The sequence below is a fragment of the Aedes albopictus genome, chromosome 1 (assembly GCF_035046485.1).
Source record: "Aedes albopictus strain Foshan chromosome 1, AalbF5, whole genome shotgun sequence".
Taxonomy (NCBI): domain Eukaryota; kingdom Metazoa; phylum Arthropoda; class Insecta; order Diptera; family Culicidae; genus Aedes; species Aedes albopictus.
In genome coordinates, this window is record NC_085136.1 from 131,710,892 (window position 1) to 131,727,545 (window position 16,654).

The following is a 16,654-nucleotide window of genomic DNA, read 5'->3' on the forward strand; positions in this document are numbered from 1 at the left end:
ACACACTTCGTTAAGAGATTCAAGGCCAGATTTGGAATCTACTATGATGAATCTTTCGAGAATAAGTGTCCATTCATTGAAAAAATAGTTGTAACGAAGTCGTATAGCAGATTGTTTGAAGGGGTTAATAAATGACAAAAATAACAACAATTTTTATTTTTGTCCAAAAAGTTGTATATAAACTAGATTTTAATGAAAACTCGTCTAAGATGAACTTTCATATGTATATAATTGATTTACGTTTACCTTTTTCTTAACTGGTTGAAGGAATCATAGTTATAAGATGAATTACACAATGCCTGCCGCACTATCATAGTTACCCGCATTATCAAAGATACCCCGTTTTACGGTACTCATTTCAATATCATAATGGCCTACTTTTCCGCACTAGTTCATTATGCAACTCAAATGAGTTGCATAATGAAAAATAGTTGCATAATGTTCATTATGCAACTCATTTGAGTTGCATTATGAACATTATGCAACTCAAATGAGTTGTATAATGAAACAAATCATTGCATAAAATTTTGTATCCAACTCGTTGCAAAACTCGATTTTTTCAGCACTCTTCGTATTTATCCAACTCGGCAAGCCTCGTTGGATAAATGTACGACTCGTGCTGAAAAAATCAACTTTTTGCAACACGTTACATAAATAACTATTTATCTATGATTATTGATTATGATTAATGATTACAAATGGCTCATTGATTAAAAATCATAATTAATCATGATTAATCAATCACAAAAAACTGGAAATGATTAAAATATATGAATTGTTTAACATTTTTTTGAAGTTCGAAAGTAAAAGGTAACTGTGTCCGGGAGATTTTTGAAAAAAGAATCATAAATTATGTTATTTAGAACAGCATTCGAACCACTTTAAATCGGATCATATATTTTATATGGTGAATCGTTTTTGGTGATGAATGATTAATGATTGATTAATATTTTTTCTTATGATTATGATTATTGATTAATGATTAGATTGCAAAAACAGTGTGATTAAGATTAATGATTAATGATTAAATGAGATTTTTTTGTGATTATGACTAATGATTTTGAATAATCTTAATCATAAATCATTAATCATGAATAAATTTATGATTAATCATTAACGCTCTGGAAAAAATATTAATCAATCATTAATCATTCATCACCAAAAATGATTCACCATATAAAATATATGATCCGATTTAAAGTGGTTCGAATGCTGTTCTAAATAACATAATTTATGATTCTTTTTTCAAAAATCTCCCGGACACAGTTACCTTTTACTTTCGAACTTCAAAAAAATGTTAAACATTACATATATTTTAATCATTTCCAGTTTTTTGTGATTGATTAATCATGATTAATTATGATTTTTAATCAATGAGCCATTTGTAATCATTAATCATAATCAATAGTCATAGATAAAACCAATTTTAATCATTAATCATAATCTTTAATCATCCTTAAAATCAAATTATTCATTAATTATAATCAATAATCACCAAAACTTGATGTTGGTCGCGCCAACTGGAGGGGATTTCCGAAACGTTAAACCTCCACAGGAATTTTTGGTTGGTTAAAATTTCCTTTAATAAACGATTCATTAGTGGATTAAAGATAACAATATTGATATTGCTTACGTTTAGTGCTCCTATTTTATCGTGTACCACTCTGGCTCTGATGCGAGCTCCTCCCGGTTGAGGCACGTAACTATTATTAAATCGTTTAGGATAGGTTTTTATAGAATTCAACAAATAAATTTATGCTCAATTTACCTTTTAGATTTAGTAGTTTCGTTTAGGAAAAAGTTGCATGAATTCAAGCGAACAGCTATAGAAATAAGACCAGAAAATGCACCTAATCAACGATAAGAGTAGTTATTTAATTGATAAGCTAAGGAAACACTTTGAGCATAATTACTTCACATAGTTCAGTGTGCCAGTATCTATGGACTTTAAGAAAATAGTTCTTCACTAAAGAAACTTTTGTAATAAACTATCCGAATGTTTATCTTCTCATAGCGACGATGAATCAGCACATTTAACTTTCATCTACCTATTGCTCTATCAAACCAAACGTCAGTGGCATCAGTCATCAGCAACCGTCCACTGTACTGAAATTGACTTGACCAGGGTATGGTATGGTAGGTGCGCACCGTCCAAATGACGTCACACTCCCCCCCCCCGGTACGCGGACCCGGTCCTCCGGTCCAGCTTACTCAGTCTCGCGCCGAACATCCAACACCGCGAGTTTCACTGTTGGTCGCTCGTAGATCCCACCAACGGTTTGTACGGTGGCCTTACGAGTTTGTCCTCCTCTGCTGGTCACTCCGATGACTCGTCCCTTGGGCCAACAGTTTCTGGGGTGCTCCTGGTCCACGATAACTACTATGTCACCTACCTGAAGAGGTTTCGCCTTCTCGTACCATTTTGTTCGCCGTGTTATGTCGGGCAGGTAATCCCTGACCCAACGCTTCCAAAATAGATTTGCCAACCATTGGGAGGTTGGGTGACCTCGCCGTAGTGCAGCAGTATCCGCATCAACCAGAGACAAAGGTTTGGAACCGTCGGATGAACCCAACAGGAAGTGGTTGGGGGTTAACGCTGGAGCCGCTTCGTCATCAATGGGCACGTGAGTCAAAGGACGTGCGTTTAGGACGCCTTCTATTTCCGTCAACGCATTGCGCAGCTCTTCATCGGTTGGACGCCGCGCATGTAGAACTTCCACCAGGTTTCGCTTGACCGATTGGATAAGCCTCTCCCAACTGCCGCCCATGTGGGGTGCGGCCGGTGGGTTGAACTGCCAAGCAGTAGATGAGGTGATAAACTCACGCATCAGCTGGCTCTGGTTGACCGCTTCCATGGTTTCCTGAAGCTCGCGGTTGGCGCCCGCAAAATTGGTACCCCTGTCGCTGTAGAAGCTAACCGGTGTACCTCTACGTGCGGTGAAATTCCTCAATGCCATTATGCAGGAACTTGTTGTCAAAGAGTGCGCTACCTCAATATGAACGGCCCTTACCGTTAAACAAGTCAGTAGAACCCCCCATCTTTTCTCGACCCTTCGACCTACCGTCACCTCAATTGGACCAAAATAATCCACCCCAACGTGTGCGAATGGCCTCGTGTACGCAGACAGCCGGGCCGCAGGAAGATCTGCCATTTCTGGCGGTTGAGGAAGAACGTCCCGGTTTTTACACCATTGGCAGTTTCTACGGATCGCAGCAAGCGCTTGTCTCAGGCGAAAGATGCTGTACTTCTGGCGGACTTCGTTCACTACTATCTCGTAGTTGCGGTGCAAAAACTTTTCGTGGTAATGGACTAATATTAATGATGTTACTGGATGCTTTGGAGGTAGAATAACAGGATTCTTGGCGTCACTGTGCAAATACGCACACACAGTGGTTCTTCCCTTCATCCTCATTACGCCGGATTCGTCAACGAACGGGCTCAACTTGTAAAGTGAGCTCGCTTTTGGAATACGCTTGGTAGTTGATTCTTTTGTCTCCAACGCTGCGACTTCGTCCTGGTACACATCTCGTTGCGCTTGCCGATAATGGTATTCTTCCGCTCCTCGAAGCTCTTCGCTAGATAACGGTCCAGTTCTGAGTGGATGCTGACTACGACGACGTTGAAGGTTCAAGCAGAATCGAAGGACGTATCCAGTCACCGTTAGCAATCGCCGCCAACTCGAAAATCTTCCCACATCTATCGCAGGTTCGGGAACTTTGAAGTGGAGCAATAAGCTGGGTCGCATTTCTTCCTCAGTGGAAAGCAACTTTTGCGGAAGTGTTGGCCAGTCTTCTTCCGCTTGCATCAAGAATTCTGGTGCTTTGAACCACCTACTACTCGCAGACAAGTCGATCCGATCTCGCCATCTAGTCCCATCATCAGCAACATTAGAACGAGTCGGAACCCATCTCCACTCACGGACGTCTGTCGATTCCTGTATTTCGCTTACCCTTGACCCGACGAAAGCACTGTAACGTTTATGATCAGCTCTTAACCAGCACAGAACGTTTCGGGAGTCAGTCCAGTAGGTACACTTGGAGATATTCACCGTCAGATTTCCTATAACGTTCTTCGCCAATCTACACCCGAAGACTGCAGCCTGCAGTTCTAATCGTGGAATGGAGGTGTACTTCAAGGGTGCTACGCGAGTCTTTGCAGCAATCAGCGAACATTCCACTTGATTCCCTTCTACGAGTCGCAAGAACACTGCCGCTGCCATTGCACTTTCGCTTGCGTCAACGAATACGTGAACTTCCACGGAAGCTGCGCCCAAAGATGAAACAACTTGCCGGTAACACCTAGGAATCCGTAATTTCTCTACCTCGGGTAGCAATTGCAGCCAGTCACGCCACTTCTCGAACAGGTTGTCGGGGATTCGTTCGTCCCAGTCAACGTTAGCACGCCAAACCTCCTGTAGCAAGATTTTCAACAAGACCAGGAAGTGATCGATGAGACCTAGAGGGTCGTATATGGTCATCAGCGTCCGAAGGATCTCCCGTTTAGTAGGGCAACGACTTCCATCAAGCAGCGCCGAATCAAATCTGGTCCAGCATTTTTTATATTTGAACACGTCGTCCTTCGTATCCCACCACATTCCGAGGATTTTTTGACTCGCCACCTCCGCAGATATGTTCAGGTCCTTTTCCGTTGACTCTTCTCCATTCATAGTGGAAAGCACCAACGGAGAATTGGAAACCCAATTGCGGATTTCAAATCCACCCTCCATGTGGATGAAACGCACCGACTCCGCCAGTTCAACTGCTTCTTGCTCCGTTTCAACGCTGAAAACCATGTCATCCACGTAGTGCCGTTTTTTGATGACCGCTACCGCTGTTGGATATTCTTCTTCGAATCTTTCGGCGTTCTTGTTCTTCACAAACTGGGCTGTGGCAGGAGAACAGCTCGCCCCGAATGTCATTACCTGCATGACGTAGATGCTTGGATCACCGTGTTCGTCGCGGTCACGCCAAAGAAAACGCTGACATTGCTGGTCCTCAGGATTGATGTCGACCTGATGGAACATCTCACGGATGTCGGCACAAACGCCTATTCGATGCTTACGGAATTGGTACAGGATGCCCACAAGAGACGCTAACTGGTCTGGGCCAGTGAGGAGCACCGAATTCAGTGATATCCCGTATGCTTGGGCGGCAGCGTCCCACACAATCCGGACCTTGCCTGGCTTATTCGGATTGTACACCGGAAAAATGGGCAAGTACCATACCCGCTCGTATTTTGTTGACAGCTCCTCCGACGTTAGCTTGCGGATGTAGTTTTTCGATCTGTATTCCGCAATCTTTTCATGCAGGATGCTCGCTAACTCCGTGTCCTTCTCCATGCGTTTTTCCAAGCATCTCCAACGACGAACTGCAACTGCTTTGTTGTCCGGCAGACGGATTTTGTCGGACCGCCATAACAGGCCGGCTTCGTAATGTTCTCCGTTGAAGTGAGTGCGAGATTCCAGAAGAGCCATGGCGCGTTCATCGTCTTTAGAAAGCCGTCCAGCGTGACTCGGTTGAACTACCAAACTATCCATGGAGAAGTAATCTTTCACCATCTGATTCAGATGCGTCAGGCCTGGTTCGTTGCAGGAGCAGATGTGGTACGTATGACTGGCTGTACTCGAAGAGTCCTGCGATGCCCAGCCACCGTATACAGTCCAGCCAAGATTGGTTTTGACGGCGATTGGCTCACCCATCTTGCCTTCACGACTCCTTCGCACCAGCATTAGGTTGGCATGCTTCAATCCAATCAGTATTCGTGGACGAACGTTACAATACAAGTCCACGGGCAGACCACGCAGGTAGCCGTGCCGCTCCGAGAGTTGGTCCATATCTAGTGACTGGTACGGCAGTTGCAGCTCTTCGACAGTCCTCACGTCCTGCAATAACGTCCGCTTTCCATCCTTTCCGCATATTTCGACGTTGATACTCTGTGAGTCGGATTCGTAGCGATGGGTACCTCCCGTCCATTTCAGGCAGAGGGGAAGAACCGTTCCAAAGAGCTTCAGGTCCTCCGCAAGCTGCTGATCGATGAGAGTTAACTCCGATCCGTCGTCTAAGAAGGCGTGACAGCTGACTTGTACTCCGTCGCCAAACAGAGTCACCGGCAAATAGCGAAATGAACCTGGACCCGTATCCGATCGATGCGTGTTGACATTGCGTTCTTCATTCTGCTTTGGAGATCCGCCTACGTTGGACGTGTCTTTGCTCGTTGTAGCGGGTGCAGCGAAATCTTTGTGAAGCAATACGTGATGCTTGAAGGTGCAACCGTTCTTCCCACATTCTCCAGAATTACAGCCACCTTTGTGCAGCCGAAGACACTTGCGGCAGAAATTGAAACCACGAACGGTCGCCCATTTTGACTCATAAGACAACTCCAGGAACCTCTTGCATTTCGCCAGACATTTGCAATCGCCTTTGCAGGCCGGACAGGGTTTGTTATCTCCGCTTCCTACAATTGCTGACTGCTGCGTTGTCCGAGCTGGCTGACTTCTTTCCTTGACTGAAACTTCTGCGTGAGTGTTAACGTATTTCTCCTTACGAACTGCTCTGAACTCCTGCGTCTTGCTTCCACGGTACTGCGGCTCGAAAACCACGTTCACGTCCTCTGCTAGGTTGTATATCCACCGGCTAAACGTGGACAGCTTCGCTTTCCGCAACTTCCTCTTGTATCGGGCCCAGTCCAGTCTAATTTGCGGTGGCAACTTCTTCTCGAATTCCTTCAGCAACGTCGTATCACACATGTACTGCTTCTCTCCGCAAGCTTCTATCGTAGCACAGAGGTTTTGAACTTCCAGCGCAAAGTCGACCAGCTTGTCCATCGCGTCCGGCTTGATGATCGGCATTGCTATTATTTTCTCTTTTAAGTAGTCGATAATCGTCTCCGGTCTGCCAAACCGCAGCTTCAACGCACTGATCGCTCTTCCCACGGTTTCAGGCCGCATCAAAAAACTTCGGACAGCGTTGAACGCATCTCCCTTCAAACAGTTCCTGAGGCGAATCATGTTTTCGGCGTCCGTGTATCCACACATGGCTGAAGTATCTTCGTACGTTGACACAAACATCGGCCATTCCTCCGGATTACCGCTAAACTTCGGCAGTTCACGAGGAACAACTTGACGGGCTGCAAGTTCATCCTTCGAAAGCTTCCTGTCGCTCCGCAATGATTGTTGTCGCTCCGTTCCAGATCGGTTGCTACTTCCACCTTTCGGGACCTTCCTGGTCAAGGTCATTTTAGGCCTGAGATGCCTTCGCCCTACGAGCTCTCCGACGGATTGCGCTCCATCTGCTCTACCATCTCGATCCGCTCCGCTGTCCGTCGACGTCTCTTCGTCACTATCTGATTCGCTACCAGACGCTGAAATTTCGCTCGAAGCCTCGGTTTCCACGCCGTCTTCAGAATCATAATCTCTGGCTTCCTTGTACGACTGCTTGCCCTTTTCACGGATCTCGCTGTGACGCTTCAACCAGTGCTCAACTTTATTGACGACATTCGGCTGATCAGCAGCGGATTCGCCACTACCTTCCAGATCAGCCATCTCCTTCAGGACCTCGAACTTCTTCTTCGCCAATTCTCGCTTCCGTTGCATTTCTTCTCGCATCAACTCCTCCTCAGCTTTGATCTGCTGCAGTTCCACGTCCAAACGAGCTTTCGCCGACTTTCGTGATGCTGCTGAAACTACCGAACCGGCCCGGCTCGCTTTCAAGCTTGGAGCTGGCCCTCCAACTGCACCGGCTAGTTCATCGGCCTCTTTCGTCTGCTCGTTCACTCCATCTGTCTGCCCCTCCTTCCGATTCGCCTTCTTTGCACCTTTTGCAGCTGCAGCTCGCGTCATCATCTTCCGTGTAATCGCACTTTTGGCTGCCTTCGCGGTATCGCATTTCAAGCAGGTCCAATTGTAGCCCTTGATATCCTCAGAAACACCCACGCACGAGAAATGATGCCACACGTCACATGTATTGCATTGCACCATACGCTCATTGACCGGGTTTTCGCATAACGCACAACTCTTTTCAGCCGAAACGGTGGCTTGAGGATCTGATTTAGGGGGATTTAGAGGTTTAGAGGTCGAACTGGCGACGATGTCGCTTTTTGAGGCTTTGTTCTGGGTCTGTTTAGACGGGTCTTTGGGGGGTTCTTTATTAACTGACCTTATACTAGGAGGAGACTTCTGCTGCTTACCTTTGGTCTTCTTCGCAGCATCCATACCTGGATCCGACATCGTTCCGGGGTAAACGAAATTTTAATATGTTGGTCGCGCCAACTGGAGGGGATTTCCGAAACGTTAAACCACCACAGGAATTTTTGGTTGGTTAAAATTTCCTTTAATAAACGATTCATTAGTGGATTAAAGATAACAATATTGATATTGCTTACGTTTAGTGCTCCTATTTTATCGTGTACCACTCTGGCTCTGATGCGAGCTCCTCCCGGTTGAGGCACGTAACTATTATTAAATCGTTTAGGATAGGTTTTTATAGAATTCAACAAATAAATTTATGCTCAATTTACCTTTTAGATTTAGTAGTTTCGTTTAGGAAAAAGTTGCATGAATTCAAGCGAACAGCTATAGAAATAAGACCAGAAAATGCACCTAATCAACGATAAGAGTAGTTATTTAATTGATAAGCTAAGGAAACACTTTGAGCATAATTACTTCACATAGTTCAGTGTGCCAGTATCTATGGACTTTAAGAAAATAGTTCTTCACTAAAGAAACTTTTGTAATAAACTATCCGAATGTTTATCTTCTCATAGCGACGATGAATCAGCACATTTAACTTTCATCTACCTATTGCTCTATCAAACCAAACGTCAGTGGCATCAGTCATCAGCAACCGTCCACTGTACTGAAATTGACTTGACCAGGGTATGGTATGGTAGGTGCGCACCGTCCAAATGACGTCACACTTGAATTTTAATCATCAATAATTAATCATGATTAAAATTTTTGTTAATCATGAACGCTCTGAGTCACATTACTCCCTAGACGGACCCGGTCGTGTTCAGTTCCGCTTGCCAGCATGTACTTTGTTTTGGACGCATTCACCAACAGTGAAAGTGCTTCACGTTTCTGGCGATAATGTCCATGTCATCCGCAAAGCACACAAATTGGCCGGATATTGTAAAAACGTGCCCCGTGAGACCGATTCGTCGAATTACACGAGCTCACGAGCGTCGAATTCGAATGAGTTGGATAGTTCACCCAAAGCCCTTACACAGCTTTGCACACCGTTCATCGTTGTTTTAATCAGTTTAGTCAGCTTTCCAGGAAAGCCGTTTTCGTCCATGATTTTCCATAGCTCTGTACAGGTGATGCGTTGAGACCTGGTATACACGGCATTTATGCAGTTTTGTTGTCGGCCGGCCGTCGAAGATGCCGGTTTGATAACTTCCCACGAACTCATTCGTTTTAGGTGACAGACGATGGAAGATGTTCTGGAACAGCACATTGTAGGCAGTATTCAAAATGGTGATAGCTCTAAAGTTTTCACATTCCAAATGATTGCCTTTATTGTGAATGGGGCAGATTAACCCTTCCTTCCACTCCTCCGGTAGCTGTTCGGTTTCCCCGATCTTGACTACTAACCGATGCAAATAGGTGGTCAACTTTTCCGTGCCCATTTTCATGAGTTCTGCTGCGATACCATCCTTACCAGCCGCTTTGCTGTTTTTGAGCTGGTGAATGGCATCCTTAACTTCCCTCAGCGTGGGAGTTTGTTCGTTCTCGTCCTCTGCTGCACCAACATAGTCATTTCCTCCACTGCCTTGATCCCCCATGATACCTATATTCTCCTCGCCATTCAGGTGCTCGTCGAAGTGCTGCATCCTCCTTTCGATCACTTCACGTTTTTGCCGTCCTTATCCCTGCAGATTTCTGCTTGTGACACGAGGCCTTTGCGGGATACGTTGAGCTTCCTGCAGAACTTTCCTGTTTCTTGTGAATGGCACAGCAGTTCTATTTCCCCAGCAGTCCACCAGAGGGGCCACATCGAGCACACCCTCTTCCGACAACGCTGCCTCGAGATTTCATGCGTATGCGTTGGTGACATTCGGTTGCTTCAGTCTCTAGATCGTACCGGGGCGGCCACCGCTACTGAACATTGTTTAAAACGAAGAGTTTTGAGCGCAGTTTAACATCACCGGTTATCAGAGTCGATATTAGCGCCACGATAGGTCCTGACGTCGATGATCTCGGAAAAGTAACGTCCATCAATCAGAACGTGGCCGATTTACGATTTCGTTTGCTGTGGTGATCTTTAGGTGTAACGATAAGGGAGGCTGTGCTGGAAGAAGGTGCCATGTTCTTGGAGGCAGCGAAATCGATGAGGTGTAGGCCATTCTCTTTCGTCAGCTGGTGAGCACTGATCTTTGCAATCGTCGGTCTGAATGCGGGTGCTCCAGATGAAGGTGAGAGATTGCAGTTCCGCGTACCGAGCTTCCATTTTTACTTACCTTATCGATCAGGCTAAGGCCGGGGTGGCCTCTGCTGTACATAGTAGCTGTCTCCATTCCACTCAGTCCGTGGCTGTTTGTCTCCAGTTCCGCACTTCCGTAGGGTCCGCAGATCGTCCTCCACTTGGTCGACCCACCTAGCTCACTGCGCTCCACGTCTTCTTGTACCGGTCGGATGACTCTCGAGAACCATTTTAGAGCTTCCAATCACAAGTTACCTTTCATCGCTGTGGTCGCCATTGGTATCGTTTCGCATTCTTCTCTTGTTGATTTTTCGGTGTTAGTCTTTTTACGGCTGGCTCGCAGGTCCTGACATCAATTCACTAACCCAGGGAGCTAGGCTTACCTTCCCGGAAGCTACGGATTCTGCATTGGCATTTCCTCCAACTACAGTGCTAAATAGCTAGGCTCAAGCGTCAGTCTTCACCGGGGGTTGTGCTTTTAATGGGCGCCCAATGATAATATTTTACCTGAACTTTTTGGTTGTATAAAAGTTTATTTGACGTAATTTTAACACAATGCTAGATTTACGTAAAATTAACATATCTACAACCGAAACTTGCGCTGCCGTAACGCTTATATAACATGTGTGTTGCTTGGGTTCTTTCTCTGATGGCTTACAATGTTTTGTCTGAATAGTTATTTCAAGGATTTCTTCCATAGATATTTTTAGAATCCTTTCAGAAGTTCCTTTTGGTAGTCCTCTTGATGTTTATTTTTTAAGGAATTCTTTCTGAGATTTTTAAAAAGGTTATTTTGATTTTTTTTTTCAATCAGTTTAATTTTTATTTCTGCCGAACTTTCTACTGTAACTACTCGTGAAATTCTTGGTTTGGCTTGTTGTCCAGTAAATTCCTTTTGGAATCACTCATAAAATTTCTTCTGAAATTCCTCCATACGTTCTTTCCTCAAGAAGAACTTTTTGGAACTTATTTTGGGATCTCTGTAATTCATCAAGCAGGTACATTCTTTTGAATACCAATGCTGGAACTCTTACTGTGACTTTAAAAAAATATCTTGGATTTCTTCAGATATTTCTTCTGGCATTGTATTAAGAGTTTCTTAGGGGACTTACGGAGTAACTTCTATGATTCTTCCTGGACTTTCTTCTGAGTTTTGTCCTGCGGTTCTTTCTGCGATTTTTTCTCAGTATTTTTCAGTTATAAATACTTCTAGGGCCTTCTCAAGATGGTAATTCTGAGACTCTCGAAGGAGTTGGGTTTCTCCTAGGCATTGTTCTGGCATTCCTCCTGTTTTTTTTTTTTGTCAGGAATTGCTTCTAGAATATCTAGATATTTTTTTTGGTATTCTTGCAACATTTTTAAGTTCCTGCAATGGGATCTTTCTGGGAATTCTGGAATTTCTTCTGCAGTTCTATCTGAGATTTTTTGAGGGATTTCTTCTGGGAATCCTCAAGATTTTTTTTTAGATTTCGCAGAAATTTCTTCGGACATGCTCCCAGAAGGTCTTCTGGGATCGGCAAAAAACTCAAGTTCCGGTAAGGATTTTTTTTTCAGGAATTCCAGATAGATTTCTAAAGATATACGTTTTGAGATTTTTCATGTCGCAACACAATGTCCTTTTGATAATTCAGATGAAATACTATCTAGGATTTCTTCAGGACTTTCTTCTAAATTACTTCAGCAGATGCTTCTTGTACATCTCCGAAAGTTTCTAATTACTTTCCAGAAACTTTATTCTTAACCACTTAACCTAATTTACAGCTCTTTTTGTCCACTAGAGCACTACCTGAGCGATTCCAATTGGCAGACAAACTTCCACTTTTGTACAGCGCCTAAATGTATTCTATTATTCTACTATATCGAACTGGTTGCTTTTCGCGCTGCTTTTCTTTCTACCCTGTCAAGGTAGAATGATGAGCACGAGGATGTTGAAGTGCGCCTGTTGCCAATTCCTTTTTCCAATCCGATTGGAGGTTCATTATGAGTTGCCGTTCGCCGATGTCTAAGTGGCCGGGTCCGTTTGAGCCATAGGCTCAGAAAAGAACATCTGACTAAAGTGCCGGGGCTGAAGCAAACGTGTGAGTCACACACGTGACACGGTTTGACCACTTGCGGCACGGGCCCCGGCTACTTAAAGGTTTCTCATTGGGGATTCTTCTGAAATTCCTCCAGGTTATCTCGCACCATTAGTTTTGTTATCTCTTAGAACTCGATGAGAAGTTTCCGAAAAAGTGTTTCTGGCCCTGGGATTTTTTTTTCAGGAATCCCTTCTCGGATTAACCCAGATGTCCCATTTTAAGTTCCTCCTGGTGTTTCTTTGAGGACTTCCTCAGGAGTTACACTAGAAATAGGAATTCTGTAAGCAACTCTCGATTTTTACCAAATCATTATCTCCAAATTCCTCCAACAGTAACTTTTGAGATACACCAAGGTGTTACTTCCCAAAATCCTACAAGAGTTCCTCCGAGGTTTTCTTTTTTTTCTTTTTTCCTCCTGCAGGAATTCTTCTAAGAATATTTTTTGAAACCTCTTCGCAAATTCCTTTGAGATTTCATTCTTGGGTTTCCAGAGAATTTCTTCTCGAATTCATCAAGAGGTTTCTTCTGGCATCTTTCCAGGAAATACTTCTAGAGCTCGCCCAAAATTTTTCCCAGGAATTCTTTCTGGAATTTATGGCATTATGTAGCTCTTTTCGGTATTTGCCAACTGCGTACTGCGATCGAAAAAAAACGGTTTCTTAATCGATTCAGGCACGGAATTTCCCATGCATCAAGATAGGCAGGGAAATGCCTTCTGAACTGCAAACAGCCCTTAAAGCCTTCAGTACACGCTTTGCTAAGTGTGCAAATTTTTCCGCACGCATAACCCGGCAGGGCAACAGCGGTCGCAACATTGACAAAACATCGATAATGTCAAGAGTTTGCTTTGATGTTGGTTGATGCGTGCGGAAAAGTTTGCACACTTGGCAAAGCGTGTACTGAAGGCTCCGTTGCGTTTCTTGCCCAGCATAGTCCAGCAAAGTAAACTGGCGCAACTTGTCAGTGAGAGTGAGGTATGCCGTGCCGTATGAAACTTGAGATCGTAGAACTAAGCGAAGACCGTTTGATTAATAGATCTTAGAATAAACACAGATTGGCAACCGGTCATATTCTACTGTACTATGGCCAAGGAGACAAACACGCTTCTCGTCTCCGTGGAGCTGGTTTCCTGCTCAGCGTTCATGCCGAAGCTGCACTCATGAAGCGGTAGAATAATTGTGGCCAGATGCAAACCACGGGTTGCGACATTCGAGTTCTCACGATACGAAACAAAGAGGAGCATCCAATCGAAGACCACATTATCAAGAAGGCTTGCAGCACTGCTGAAAATCGGGAGTCACTGCTAGCAGCGCCACCCCAGATGAAGGTGGTACTATTCATGATAGTGTGTGTAAATTTTCATACTCGCACCAATACACTCTTACACTTTTACACAAAGGTACCATCTTAGCTCACCAGGCGGCGGTGCCGTCGGTGACGCTTGCCGTTACTATCGGAAAATAACAGAGTTGCATGTCTTGATAAAGTAGTCTTCGAAAAGATGGAATCAAAAATCCTCATTGGCGACTTCAACACAAAAGTTGGTTCCGGTTCCGGCAACTCGAGCAAATTATGCTATGGACGCAAAAGTCTCTGAGAAATTAGCACGAACGGTGAACTGTTTGCAGAGATTTGTGACAACAACGACATGATGATTGGGGGCCAGTGCACAAAGTGACATTTGTTTCTCGTGATCATATCATCATGATCATAAAATTGAGACGGTGACTTCTTGGTGTGCGAAAAATAACGAAGACCCAACAATGCCTTCGATCATTGGAGAGATTCGTTTTAGCAGAATCAGTGTTATCCAAAGATATAATCACTGTTTGTGAGTATTTCAAAGATTGTTTATCGAGACCGATACAAAGACTAGGATAAGATAGAGCTCCTGAAAAAATAAGAATCAAGCGATCTTTTACGCATCAAGAGCGATAAATCATTCAAAATAAATTGCCAGCTATTCGCAATAGTCAACCAGAATACGCGTTCCACTAAATCATCTTTATTCACAAAACTCTTTATCGAAATCCACTTCGCAACATGCACCCATGAATAAATGTATAACAATGCGATTACATACCGAGAAAAATGTCCCGAGACAGGAAACACGCCAAATCCACCTTTCCCAGAGTGAATAAAAAAGAAAAACAGGAAAAAACACACTTGTTCCCGGACGATTTTCCGCTGCATCAATGAAGCCATACGGCGCAGACAGACAGCATTATAGCCTACCTACCTCAGGTACCTACATTTCACATGATCTGTGCTGAACGCCCGTCACCGCGTGAAACTCTCAGCCAAGCACACTCTCACTCGTCTACTTTATCGTCCGTACAATCAATAAAAATTATGAATGTCACAAGTGCTCTTTACTGTCATCGTCACTATTTTTCCTTCCGTGTTCTCCCCTCCGACATATCAGGGGTTGCGTTACGATTCGGTAGAACCCCTGCCTGCCTGTGCGCTGTGCAGTTATGGCAAGCAAAAGGGGTTCAAAGCCTTCGTCCGTCCGTCCATTCAGCAACGAACACTCAGGCCAGGAGGGAGCGAGCGGATAAGAATAAAGAATTGTCATCTCCGGTTGTCGCGCGCGCTGGAGGGTGGCTGGCTGGCAGCAGAAGGCAGAACGATAAATCATATCCTTCATGTCTTTGGCAATTCCTCTAGGACACATGCCTCTCTGTGCTACGCTGCGCTGCGCTGCTCTGCTGCTTGCCATTTCATGACGACACGGCACACAGCCACGGAGCCCCGGAGTCGGAGGAACACGATTTTATTTCCGTCGCAGAGATAAATATGATGGTTTGCCTATTATCTCTCGGTTTCGGTTGGTCGGTCGGTGTGTGCAGTCTAGGAAGATGGTCCTGCCGACGGCGAATTCCGGATTCTCAACCAAGTGTTCTACGCGGGCATGTATGCCCGTAGTGGGAATGCTGGAATGGTGGGGAGGTGGCAGGGAGGGATGTGAAAGGGGTGCAAGCCTCTAGTTGCTCATTATCTTTTTACGACTACGAGATGGTTCTTTGAAAGTAGGGTAGTCTGGGCCGATTTTTAATGTAAGCAAATTTGACGTTCAACGAAGACTTGCGCTCCAAATAGAGGTTGTTAAGGAATAGCGCTGGAAGCGAATCAAAACGTTCAATGGAAACTTGTTCCCCGGTTGAGGGTGAAGGTTGGGCAACCGCAGGCGATCAATAATTAAAGCTGAAGAGAAAATTTTAAAGAACAACGCTTCATGCCAGATTATTTCAACTGATTGTGAATTTCTCTTCTCTCATTTCAGATCTTACTGGTTCAACGACAGCTGTTAGTGTTAGAAGAAATCACCAACAATACACAATACAACAAGTGCAATATTTATACGATCTCTACCTAATATCACCAATTAATCGTAAGAGTGTTACGTTACTGTGTATTTCTAAGTGTTATCCCACGTTCAGTGCTACCTACATAAGTCAAAATGATTGATAACAGTTACTCGTACGTCACGCGGGACAACCTGCGCTACACAGATCTCAACGATGGGCGCTCCTATGCTCAGATGAGTACACTCTCATCACCACCCTCCATGGGCAATCGACTGGGCGAATACGACACAACGGCATCACATTTGACTAATCATAGACCATACGAACCCGCTCCGCAAACGGCTTTCGAAAGATACGACACCAGTTACCCTCCTCAACGTAGCAATCTCTATTCCTCTTATGGATACTCGCAATCTATCTTAGACGAAGAACAGAAATACATTTCAGCAGAACCTCCTGCTCCCCCAGAAATCCAACCAAGTCAACATCATCTAGGCTTACCCACTGGACCGACTGATCGGCTTCATCCCATGATGAAAGTTGAAATGGATGAAAGTGCCGGTCCCATCTACCCTAGACCCATGTACCATTACGACCCTACGTGTGGAACAATGCCTCCCGGGTTCTCAGCCATCAACCTGAGCGTCAAAGAAGCTAGCCCTCCAATTCCTTACAAAACCAGCGGTACTCCTTCCCCCAATCCCATCAGCCGAAAACCTGATGACCCAAGAACGAATAAGATTTCATCCACTAGTCCCGAACCTGGTGCAAGTCCTCAACAGCGCAGCAGTCCCCAAGCCAGCCTCGACTTGAGCTCCAACCATAGGTAAGTGAACATCCCCT

The 16,654-nt window shown here is 44.6% G+C and overlaps 2 protein-coding genes across 6 annotated transcripts in view; one reads left to right on the forward strand and one right to left on the reverse strand.

Annotated features, from left to right (window-relative positions):
* Positions 1-16,654, forward strand: part of LOC109405331 (myelin transcription factor 1-like) — a 47,531-nt gene that overhangs the window by 18,471 nt on the left and 12,406 nt on the right. For all 4 annotated transcript variants that reach the window (XM_062845398.1, XM_062845396.1, XM_062845399.1 and 1 more), the window contains exon 2: positions 15,787-16,637. In XM_062845398.1, the coding sequence (XP_062701382.1) occupies positions 15,964-16,637 (674 nt within the window). In that variant the 5' untranslated portion in view covers positions 15,787-15,963. The remainder of the gene's footprint in view (positions 1-15,786; positions 16,638-16,654) is intronic.
* LOC134285176 (uncharacterized) lies at positions 1,574-8,907 on the reverse strand. 2 transcript variants are annotated; one of them, XM_062845393.1, is made up of 3 exons: positions 8,661-8,907; positions 8,516-8,597; positions 1,574-8,450 (listed from the first exon to the last, which is right to left on the reverse strand). In XM_062845393.1, exon 3 carries the CDS (start codon positions 8,223-8,225, stop codon positions 2,208-2,210), a length of 6,018 nt encoding a protein of 2,005 aa, XP_062701377.1. In that variant the 5' UTR covers positions 8,226-8,450; positions 8,516-8,597; positions 8,661-8,907; the 3' UTR covers positions 1,574-2,207. The 2 variants fall into 2 exon arrangements, 1 of the variants encoding a protein (XP_062701377.1); XR_009996190.1 differs by having other exon boundaries at positions 1,574-1,850; positions 1,914-8,907.

Bases quoted from the DNA above. Each gene is read 5' to 3' on its own strand.
- LOC134285176 (XM_062845393.1), bottom strand. From the start codon at position 8,225: ATGTCGGATCCAGGTATGGATGCTGCGAAGAAGACCAAAGGTAAGCAG.